This window comes from Oncorhynchus kisutch, unplaced genomic scaffold, assembly GCF_002021735.2.
Source record: "Oncorhynchus kisutch isolate 150728-3 unplaced genomic scaffold, Okis_V2 scaffold2478, whole genome shotgun sequence".
Lineage (NCBI taxonomy): Eukaryota > Metazoa > Chordata > Actinopteri > Salmoniformes > Salmonidae > Oncorhynchus > Oncorhynchus kisutch.
In genome coordinates, this window is record NW_022264423.1 from 16,683 (window position 1) to 28,778 (window position 12,096).

General features: G+C 46.3%; 1 protein-coding gene across 1 annotated transcript; it reads right to left on the reverse strand.

The window, feature by feature from the left end:
• Positions 1–469: 469 nt before the first annotated feature.
• Positions 470–11,614, reverse strand: LOC109887246 (ADP-ribosylation factor-binding protein GGA1). The gene is made up of 9 exons (XM_031819713.1): positions 11,525–11,614; positions 5,569–5,691; positions 4,289–4,537; positions 4,021–4,082; positions 3,200–3,321; positions 2,956–3,113; positions 2,408–2,577; positions 1,626–1,736; positions 470–1,148 (listed from the first exon to the last, which is right to left on the reverse strand). The coding sequence occupies exons 1-9, from the start codon at positions 11,559–11,561 to the stop codon at positions 1,032–1,034; spliced, it is 1,149 nt and encodes a 382-aa protein (XP_031675573.1). The 5' UTR covers positions 11,562–11,614; the 3' UTR covers positions 470–1,031.
• Positions 11,615–12,096: the final 482 nt, after the last annotated feature.

Here is a 12,096-nt window from a genome sequence, read left to right on the forward strand (position 1 = left end):
TCTTATGGACTAGGCACTGGGATAGGGACCAGAAGGTTACAGGTTCTAATCTTGTAGACTAGGCACTGGGATAGGGACCAGAAGGTTACAGGTTCTAATCGTGTGGACTAGGCACTGGGATAGGGACCAGAAGGTTACAGGTTCTAATCTTGTGGACTAGGCACTGGGATAGGGACCAGAAGGTTACAGGTTCTAATCTTGTGGACTAGGAACTGGGATAGGGACCAGAAGGTTACAGGTTCTAATCTTGTGGACTAGGAACTGGGATAGGGATCAGAAGGTTACAGGTTCTAATCTTGTGGACTAGGAACTGGGATAGGGAGCCGAAGGTTACAGGTTCTAATCTTGTGGACTAGGAACTGGTATAGGGATCAGAAGGTTACAGGTTCTAATCTTGTGGACTAGGCACTGGGATAGGGACCAGAAGGTTACAGGTTCTAATCCTGAATGACCACAGAAGACTTCCAGATAAGAACAGCATTCTATGTTTTATTGATCACAGATTTCAGAGTGTCGTATCTGAGGCATCAATCAATCAGACGATGAACAAAAACACAACAAGCAGCTCACACAGGAGCCAGGTGAACAACAGGTCAGTAGAAGAGGCACCTGGTTCACCTGGTCTAGTTCGGTAGAAAATGGTGGAGAAACATAACCCAGGTGGGTCATTTGGCACCGAGTTGACAAAGCCGGGTCAATCAGACAAACACAAGAACACACAAATGGACACACCCACACCTAACACTAGACTGGTCTCCCAGAGCCTACTTCAAATACTAAATAAATATCAGTTTTTAAGAACCTCCAAGGATGACCGCATATCAAAAGTAAATACACACGCATCACATGACCAACTACATGACATCATGGCGGTCAAGGCAGCAATCGCAGAGGGTTCCACATTATGCTGCAGAACCTTTCTCTATCAGGTACCACAATATTTCTCTGTCAGGTTCTAGAATGTCTCTCTCTCTCAGGTTCTAGAATGTCTCTCTGTCAGGTTCTAGAATTCCATGCAGGGTTCTCTCAGATCAGAGGCCCATCCAGGTGACCCAGTCAGGGAAGTCCTCCACCTCTCCCATCTCACTGAGGCTCTGCTCTCCATCACCGTGGACCAGGGTCAGCTTGTAGCGCAGACGTACCTTACGCTGGAGGGAGATAACACACAAACCATCACCATTCTAATCAAACACACCTAACCCTGGAGGGAGATAACACACAAACCATCACCATTCTAATCAAACACACCTGACGCTGGGAGGGAGATAACACACAAACCATCACCATTCCATCAAACACACTGACGCTAGAGGGAGATAACAGACGCTGGCGGGAGATAACACACAAACCATCACTATTCTAATAAAACACACCTAACGCTGGAGGGAGATAACACACAAATCACCACCATTCCATCAAAGGCACATTGTCAACAAGCCACGGCACTTGACATTAACAGTTAATAAACTCTTGAGATAGACCAAGACTGCCTTTAAAAGCCACATTGTTGACAATGAAGTTCACTTGTTGATGATGAGCCTTATGAATGAATGCCGGCCAAGTCACAGGTCTGACGGTAACAAAACAATGTGTTTCCAGTGTGTCAGGTTGAGCAGTAGACTCACCCTGTGTGGGTTGGAGAGGAGCAGTATCTGTGAGAGGGCAGCAGGGGGCAGCAGAGGGTTGTAGGAGGGGAGGTCATTCCCTGAAGACGGCTGGAGCTTCACTGTCATAGTCTGGAGGACAGACAGGGAGATCAGTCGGCTAGCCAGTGATTCAGTCAGCCAGTCATTCAGTCAACCAGACAGTCATTCAGTAAGATCAATGACTCAATCAATGAATCAATCAGTCCATCAAATCAATCAGTCCAGGGTTCCCACACCTTCTTAATTAAACATCAAATTCAAGGACTTTCCAGGCCCAATTCCCTCAAATTCAAGGACTTTCCAGGCCCAATTCCCTCAAGCAAGGACTTTCCAGGCCCAATTCCCTAAAATTCAAGGACTTTCCAGGCCCAATTCCCTCAAATTCAAGGACTTTCCAGGCCCAATTCCCTCAAATTCAAGGACTTTCCAGGCCCAATTCCCTCAAGCAAGGACTTTCCAGGCCCAATTCCCTAAAATTCAAGGACTTTCCAGGCCCAATTCCCTCAAATTCAAGGACTTTCCAGGCCCAATTCCCTCAAATTCAAGGACTTTCCAGGCCCAATTCCCTCAAGCAAGGACTTTCCAGGCCCAATTCCCTCAAATTTAAGGACCCGTGGGAACTCTGACAGTCAGTCATTCAATCAGTCAACCAGTCATTGATGGAAACAAAGGATTCATTAGACAAGGAGAGAGATTGTTTAAAGTTAGAAAATGTAGGAGTTTAAAAATGTCTTGTCCATATTTGGGCGTTTGTCTGTTACCTTGGGAACAGCAGCCTGAAACAGGATGTCTTTAACAGGAAGTGCGGAGGTGTTCACCGTGGAGACGATAACCACAGCAACGTTAGGGTGTCCCGGGGGCGGGTCTTTGGCAAAATGGAGGGAAACATGGACGCCATTCTGGTCGTACACTGTGATTGGCTCCAATCGACCTATCGGAGACATTCAGGAAATGAACACCTCAGACGTGCCAACAGAGAACAGATGACTTGAAATAGAAAAGACCAGAGGTATCCATTAACATGAATGACTACAGACAACTGTAGTGACACCACTAACTCCTAGTGTGCATCCAAAATGGCTCCTTATATAGTGCACCCATAGGCTCTGGTCAAGAGAAGTGCACTATAAAGGAATTAGGATGCAATTTGGGACACACACCTATTCTGTGTATTACTGCGTTTAAAAGATCTTAAGAAAAGGACAAAAACTAGGGCTATGTTCCAAATGTTTCCCTTTTATCAGTTAGCCCTGGTTAAAAACAGTGCACTCTATAGGGAATAGTGTGCCATTTTAGGACAAAACCTTACTTGGTTTAATGGATTCCAGTGGGACGTGGATCTCTGCTAAGGATTCTGGGAGATTGAAACTCTCTGATTTCACTGGAGATCCTGACTCTGTCATTGGCTGACTCTGTGAGTTTGATGGTGATCCTGACATCACAATTGGACGATTCTGAAGGCACGCCCTGACAGGAAGAAGAAAAGATTGAATCGTCACGGTAACTATGTCTCTCGCTCTCTTTCTCAATCCATCCATCCATCCATCCCTCACCAGTCAGCTCCATTTGACGAGCCACTGCCGCAACCCCGGGCCACCAGTGGGTGGTCTCTCCCTCCACACCCCCACGTGGTCAGGGAATGGTCTCTCCCTGTGTTCTCCTCTCCTAGTCTCATCTGAAATAAGGAGAAACAGGCATCTGTGTTGAAGAGGAACAAATCAGTGTAAATATGATCTGGTGTTGTTGTGAACCCCTTGGGCCATGGTCAAAAGTAGTGCACTATGTAGGGAATAGGGTTCCATTTTGGTCAAAAGTAGTGCACTATGTAGGGAATAGGGAACCATTCTGGTCAAAAGTAGTGTACTATGTAGGGAATAGGGTGCCATTCTGGTCAAAAGTAGTGCACTATGTAGGGAATAGGGTGCCATTCTGGTCAAAAGTAGTGTACTATGTAGGGAATAGGGTGCCATTCTGGTCAAAAGTAGTGCACTATGTAGGGAATAAGGTGCCATTCTGGTCAAAAGTAGTGCACTATATAGGGAATAGGGTGCTATTCCGGTCAAAAGTAGTGCACTATATAGGGAATAGGGTGCTATTCCGGTCAAAAGTAGTGCACTATATAGGGAATAGGGTGCTATTCCGGTCAAAAGTAGTGCACTATGTAGGGAATAGGGTGCCATTCTAGTCAAAAGTAGTGCACTATGTAGGGAATAGGGTGCCATTCTGGTCAAGTAGTGCACTATATAGGGAATAGGGTGCTATTCCGGTCAAAAGTAGTGCACTATGTAGGGAATAGTGAGCCATTCTAGTCAAAAGTAGTGCACTATGTAGGGAATAGGGAGCCATTTAGGGCGCATCCAGAGGTAACTGGTACCTGGAGTAGTTCATGGTAGTACGTGCTGCTCTGGCTTTGAGACGATGCCGGTTTATCCAGCTCTGAATAAAGAACACACGTATCCCTGTTAACATTAGACACAGAACCTCATCACCAACACACGTCAACACAAACACCACTACAGTCCAGATACAGGAAGTGAATACTGTTTCACAACACATCTGGATCATGATGACATCACAGCAGAAACATCCACATCAAAAGGAGAGGGGGAGGGACGTTCTAAAGAAACAGAACCTGTACGAACCTGTCACGTCCAGATCGATTAGAGATAGGGGAGTACTGTTGAGCCGTTGACGGGAGAGAGGAGAGGAGGGAGGAGGGGTGCCAAGCCGAGGCTGGGGGGTAGAGGAGGAGGACAGGAAGGAGGAGACGTGGTGGGGAGGTGAGACGGAGGAAGACATGTCTTTAGAAGGTGGTCTATGTGTCTGTGGAGAGTCCAGGGCTGACAGGTCTATTAGATGGTAACACTTTATCTCTCTGGGGCTGCTGGGACCTGGGGATGGAGACTATATGAAAATACAACCACTGAGATTCACACTGAAACAACACGTCCTCTATGATGTCACACTAGAACAGAACACTAGAACACACAGGTAGGTACTCTGTCGTAGGGATAGAGACAACACTAGAACAGAACACAGAACACTAGAACACAGAACACTAGAACACACAGGTAGATACTCTGTCGTAGGGATAGAGACAACACTAGAACAGAACACAGAACACTAGAACACACAGGTAGGTATTCTGTCCTAGGGACAGAGACAACACTAGAACAGAACACAGAACACTAGAACACACAGGTAGGTTCTCTGTCCTAGGGATAGAGACAACACTAGAACAGAACACAGAACACTAGAACACAGAACACTAGAACACACAGGTAGGTACTCTGTCCTAGGGATAGAGTCAACACTAGAACACAGAACACTAGAACACACAGGTAGGTACTCTGTCCTAGTGATAGAGTCAACACTAGAACACAGAACACTAGAACACACAGGTAGGTACTCTGTCCTAGGGATAGAGTCAACACTAGAACACAGAACACACAGAACACTAGAACACACAGGTAGGTATTCTGTCCTAGGGACAGAGACAACACTAGAACAGAACACAGAACACTAGAACACACAGGTAGGTACTCTGTCCTAGGGATAGAGTCAACACTAGAACACAGAACACTAGAACACAGAACACTAGAACACACAGGTAGGTACTCTGTCCTAGGGATAGAGACAACACTAGAACACACAGGTAGGTACTCTGTCCTAGGGATAGAGACAACACTAGAACACACAGGTAGGTACTCTGTCCTAGGGATAGAGACAACACTCCCCTGACATGACAACACAGAGACATTCAGACTGAAACACCACTACAACACACACAAGGTTCTCTGCCAAATTGAAAACCTTGGAGGGGGGAGGAACAAACACAAGACAACACACCCTGTTAGTAGACCTGTACACCCTGTTAGTAGACAATGTATGAGTGGTGTAGAGTGGAGCTAGACAGATGTACCGTTGTTTATGGAGCGCTCTCCACCACCTCCTCCTCTCATCCTGTTGCTCTCTCTCCCCCCCATCATGTCTTTATACATGTTGACCACCAGGGTCAGCTCATCATTGGCCCTCAGGATCTGAGCTGGAATGGAAGGAACACAACATGGAAGACAAGAATGAACAGAACATAAAATACAATAAATAGGGCATCAGGTAGCCTAGCTATCAGTTAGAGCATTGGGTCAGTAGCCTAGCTATCAGTTAGAGCATTGGGTCAGTAGCCTAGCTATCAGTTAGAGCATTGGGTCAGTAACCAGCAGGTAACCTAGCTATCAGTTAGAGCATTGGGTCAGTAACCAGCAGGTAGCCTAGCTATCAGTTAGAGCATTGGGTCAGTAGCCTAGCTATCAGTTAGAGCATTGGGTCAGTAACCAGCAGGTAGCCTAGCTATCAGTTAGAGCATTGGGTCAGTAGCCTAGCTATCAGTTAGAGCATTGGGTCAGTAACCAGCAGGTAGCCTAGCTATCAGTTAGAGCATTGGGTCAGTAGCCTAGCTATCAGTTAGAGCATTGGGTCAGTAGCCTAGCTATCAGGTAGAGCATTGGGTCAGTAACCAGCAGGTAGCCTAGCTATCAGGTAGAGCATTGGGTCAGTAACCAGCAGGTAGCCTAGCTATCAGTTAGAGCATTGGGTCAGTAACCAGCAGGTAGCCTAGCTAGCAGGTAGAGCATTGGGTCAGTAACCAGCAGGTAGCCTAGCTAGCAGGTAGAGCATTGGGTCAGTAGCCTAGCTATCAGTTAGAGCATTGGGTCAGTAACCAGCAGGTAGCCTAGCTATCAGTTAGAGCATTGGGTCAGTAGCCTAGCTATCAGTTTAGAGCATTGGGTCAGTAACCAGCAGGTAGCCTAGCTATCAGTTAGAGCATTGGGTCAGTAGCCTAGCTATCAGTTAGAGCATTGGGTCAGTAACCAGCAGGTAGCCTAGCTATCAGTTAGAGCATTGGGTCAGTAGCCTAGCTATCAGTTAGAGCATTGGGTCAGTAACCAGCAGGTAGCCTAGCTATCAGTTAGAGCATTGGGTCAGTAGCCTAGCTATCAGTTAGAGCATTGGGTCAGTAACCAGCAGGTAGCCTAGCTATCAGTTAGAGCATTGGGTCAGTAGCCTAGCTATCAGTTAGAGCATTGGGTCAGTAACCAGCAGGTAGCCTAGCTATCAGTTAGAGCATTGGGTCAGTAGCCTAGCTATCAGTTAGAGCATTGGGTCAGTAGCCTAGCTATCAGTTAGAGCATTGGGTCAGTAACCAGCAGGTAGCCTAGCTATCAGTTAGAGCATTGGGTCAGTAACCAGCAGGTAACCTAGCTAGCAGGTAGAGCATTGGGTCAGTAGCCTAGCTATCAGTTAGAGCATTGGGTCAGTAACCAGCAGGTAACCTAGCTAGCAGTTAGAGCATTGGGTCAGTAACCAGCAGGTAACCTAGCTAGCAGTTAGAGCATTGGGTCAGTAACCTAGCTATCAGTTAGAGCATTGGGTCAGTAGCCTAGCTATCAGTTAGAGCATTGGGTCAGTAGCCTAGCTATCAGTTAGAGCATTGGGTCAGTAACCAGCAGGTAACCTAGCTAGCAGTTAGAGCATTGGGTCAGTAACCAGCAGGTAGCCTAGCTAGCAGTTAGAGCATTGGGTCAGTAACCAGCAGGTAGCCTAGCTAGCAGTTAGAGCATTGGGTCAGTAACCAGCAGGTAGCCTAGCTATCAGTTAGAGCATTGGGTCAGTAACCAGCAGGTAGCCTAGCTATCAGTTAGAGCATTGGGTCAGTAGCCTAGCTATCAGTTAGAGCATTGGGTCAGTAACCAGCAGGTAGCCTAGCTATCAGTTAGAGCATTGGGTCAGTAGCCTAGCTATCAGTTAGAGCATTGGGTCAGTAACCAGCAGGTAGCCTAGCTAGCAGGTAGAGCATTAGGTCAGTAACCAGCAGGTAGCCTAGCTAGCAGGTAGAGCATTGGGTCAGTAGCCTAGCTATCAGTTAGAGCATTGGGTCAGTAACCAGCAGGTAGCCTAGCTATCAGTTAGAGCATTGGGTCAGTAACCAGCAGGTAGCCTAGCTAGCAGTTAGAGCATTGGGTCAGTAACCAGCAGGTAGCCTAGCTAGCAGGTAGAGCATTGGGTCAGTAGCCTAGCTATCAGTTAGAGCATTGGGTCAGTAACCAGCAGGTAGCCTAGCTAGCAGGTAGAGCATTGGGTCAGTAGCCTAGCTATCAGTTAGAGCATTGGGTCAGTAGCCTAGCTAGCAGTTAGAGCATTGGGTCAGTAACCAGCAGGTAGCCTAGCTAGCAGGTAGAGCATTGGGTCAGTAGCCTAGCTATCAGTTAGAGCATTGGGTCAGTAGCCTAGCTATCAGTTAGAGCATTGGGTCAGTAACCAGCAGGTAGCCTAGCTAGCAGGTAGAGCATTGGGTCAGTAACCAGCAGGTAGCCTAGCTAGCAGGTAGAGCATTGGGTCAGTAACCAGCAGGTAGCCTAGCTATCAGTTAGAGCATTGGGTCAGTAACCAGCAGGTAGCCTAGCTATCAGTTAGAGCATTGGGTCAGTAACCAGCAGGTAGCCTAGCTATCAGTTAGAGCATTGGGTCAGTAACCAGCAGGTAACCTAGCTATCAGTTAGAGCATTGGGTCAGTAACCAGCAGGTAGCCTAGCTATCAGTTAGGAGCATTGGTCGTACAGTAACCAGCAGGTAGCCTAGCTATCAGTTAGAGCATTGGGGTCAGTAACCAGCAGGTAGCCTAGCTAGCAGGTAGAGCATTGGGTCAGTAACCAGCAGGTAACCTAGCTATCAGTTAGAGCATTGGGTCAGTAACCAGCAGGTAGCCTAGCTAGCAGGTAGAGCATTGGTCAGTAGCCTAGCTATCAGTTAGAGCATTGGGTCAGTAGCCTAGCTATCAGTTAGAGCATTGGGTCAGTAGCCTAGCTATCAGTTAGAGCATTGGGTCAGTAACCAGCAGGTAGCCTAGCTAGCGGTTAGAGCATTGGGTTCAGTAACCAGCAGGTAGCCTAGCTATCAGTTAGAGCATTGGGTCAGTAACCAGTAGGTAACCTAGCTATCAGTTAGAGCATTGGGTCAGTAACCAGCAGGTAGCCTAGCTATCAGTTAGAGCATTGGGTCAGTAACCAGCAGGTAGCCTAGCTAGCAGGTAGGCATTGGGTCAGTAACCAGCAGGTAACCTAGCTATCAGTTAGAGCATTGGGTCAGTAACCAGCAGGTAGCCTAGCTATCAGTTAGAGCATTGGGTCAGTAGCCTAGCTATCAGTTAGAGCATTGGGTCAGTAACCAGCAGGTAGCCTAGCTAGCAGTTAGAGCATTGGGTCAATAACCTAGCTATCAGTTAGAGCATTGGGTCAGTAACTGAAAGGTTGCTGGGTTCGAATACCCAGAAGACTGGCCACCCCCCAGAGCCTGGTTCCTCTCTACCTGGTACAGCCAGAAGACTGGCCTCCCCCCCAGAGCCTGGTTCCTCTCTACCCGCTACAGCCAGAAGACTGGCCACCCCCCAGAGCCTGGTTCCTCTCTACCTGGTACAGCCAGAAGACTGGCCACCCCCAGAGCCTGGTTCCTCTCTACCTGGTACAGCCAGAAGACTGGCCACCCCCCAGAGCCTGTTCCTCTCTACCCGGTACAGCCAGAAGACTGGCCACCCCCCAGAGCCTGGTTCCTCTCTACCCGGTACAGCCAGAAGACTGGCCACCCCCCAGAGCCTGGTTCCTCTCTACCTGGTACAGCCAGAAGAATGGCAACCCCCCCAGAGCCTGGTTCCTCTCTACCCGGTACAGCCAGAATACTGGCCACCCCCCAGAGCCTGGTTTCTCTCTACCTGGTACAGCCAGAAGACTGGCCACCCCCCAGAGCCTGTTCCTCTCTACCTGGTACAGCCAGAAGACTGGCCACCCCCAGAGCCTGGTTCCTCTCTACCTGCTACAGCCAGAAGACTGAACTCCCCCCAGAGCCTGGTTTCTCTCTACCCGCTACAGCCAAAAGACTGGCCCACCCCCCAGAGCCTGGTTCTCTACCTGGTACAGCCAGAAGACTGGCTGTACCAGAAGACTGATACATAGAGACTAAATGATCAACGTAGATCTGGATACATAGAGACTAAATGACCAACGTAGATCTGGATACATAGAGACTAAATGAGCAACGTAGATCTGGATACATAGAGACTAAATGATCAACGTAGATCTGGATACATAGAGACTAAATGACCAACGTAGATCTGGATACATAGAGACTAAATGACCAATGTAGATATGGGATACATAGAGACTAAATGATCAATGTAGATCTGGATACATAGAGACTAAATGACCAACGTAGATCTGGATACATAGAGACTAAATGACCAACGTAGATCTGGATACATAGAGACTAAATGATCAACGTAGATCCGGATACATAGAGACTAAATGATAACGTAGATCTGGATACATAGAGACTAAATGATCAACGTAGATCTGGATACATAGAGACTAAATTACCAACGTAGATCTGGATACATAGAGACTAAATGATCAACGTAGATCTGGATACATAGAGACTAAATGATCAACGTAGATCTGGATACATAGAGACTAAATGATCAACGTAGATCTGGATACATAGAGAGTAAATGATCAACGTAGATCTGGATACATAGAGAGTAAATGATCAACGTAGATCTGGATACATAGAGAGTAAATGATCAACGTAGATCTGGATACATAGAGAGTAATGTCAACGTAGATCTGGATACATAGAGAGTAAATGATCACGTAGATCTGGATACATAGAGAGTAAATGATCAACGTAGATCTGGATACATAGAGACTAAATGACCAACGTAGATCTGGATACATAGAGACTAAATGATCAACGTAGATCTGGATACATAGAGACTAAATGATCAACGTAGATCTGGATACATAGAGACTAAATGATCAACGTAGATCTGGATACATAGAGACTAAATGACCAACGTAGATCTGGATACATAGAGGACTAAATGACCAACGTAGATCTGGATACATAGACAATCTGGATACATAGAGACTAAATAACCATGTAGATCTGGATACATAGAGACTAAATAACCAATGTAGATCTGGATACATAGAGACTAAATGACCAACGATGATCTGGATACATAGAGACTAAATGACCAACGTAGATATGGATACATAGAGACTTAAATGACCAACGTAGATCTGGATACATAGAGACTAAATGATCACGTACGATCTGGATACATAGACTAAATGACCAACGTAGATCTGGATACATAGAGACTAAATGACCACGTAGATCTGGATACATAGACAATCTGGATACATAGAGACTAAATAACCAATGTAGATCTGGATACATAGAGACTAAATGACCAACGATGATCTGGATACATAGAGACTAAATGACCAACGTAGATCTGGATACATAGACTAAATGACCAACGTAGATATGGATACATAGACACTAAATGATCAACGTAGATCTGGATACATAGAGACTAAATGACCAACGATGATCTGGATACTTAGAGACTAAATGACCAACGTAGATCTGGATACATAGACAATCTGGATACATAGAGACTAAATGACCAATGTAGATCTGGATACATAGAGACTAAATGACCAATGTAGATATGGATACATAGAGACTAAATGGACCAACGCAGATCTGGATACATAGAGACTAAATGACCAACAGTAGATCTGGATACATAGAGACTAAATGACCACGTAGATCTGATACATAGAGACTAAATGACCAACGTAGATATGGGATACATAAAGACTAAATGATCACGTAGATATGGATACATAGACCACTAAATGATCAACGTAGATCTGGATACTTAGAGACTAACTGATCAACGTAGATACGGATACATAGACACTAAATGATCAACATAGATCTGGATACATAGAGACTAAATAATAAACGTAAATTACCTAAAGCTTCGTCATCGTCGACAGTGTCACTGGCCATCGGAAAAGGTTGGGTCTGAGCCTATCACAGCTCTCGTAGAGGACTACAGGAAGGACAGGATACACAGGATACATGTGTTAGTACCATCTGTGTACAGCACACACACACACACTATCTGTTTAGTGTACACACACACACGGTATCTGTTTGTGTACACACACACACAGCACACACACCCACACGGTATCTGTTTAGTTACACACACACACACACAGTATCTGTTTAGTGTACACACACACACACACACACACACACGTATCTGTTTAGTGTACACACACACACACACACACACACACACACACACACACACACACCACACACACACACCACACACACACACACACAGGTATCTGTTTAGTGTACACACACACACACACACACACACACAACACACGGTATCTGTTTAGTAGACACACACAGAGAAACAGCCCCATACCTTCAGGTGGTCAGTGTGGTGTGTGGAGGCCCAGTGAGACCGTGTTGCTGTAGTAACTCTCTCAGCGGTCTGGTTCTGCTAGCGACCTCCTCCAGGGTA

Coding starts and splice junctions, on each gene's coding strand:
- LOC109887246 (XM_031819713.1), bottom strand. CDS start 11,561: ATGGCCAGTGACACTGTCGACGATGACGAAGCTTTAG. Junction 3,114..3,199: donor TCGTCAAATGGAGCTGACTG/GTGAGGGATGGA, acceptor TCTTCCTGTCAG/GGCGTGCCTTCAGAATCGTC. Junction 1,149..1,625: donor TCCTCTCCAACCCACACAGG/GTGAGTCTACTG, acceptor ATCTCCCTCCAG/CGTAAGGTACGTCTGCGCTA.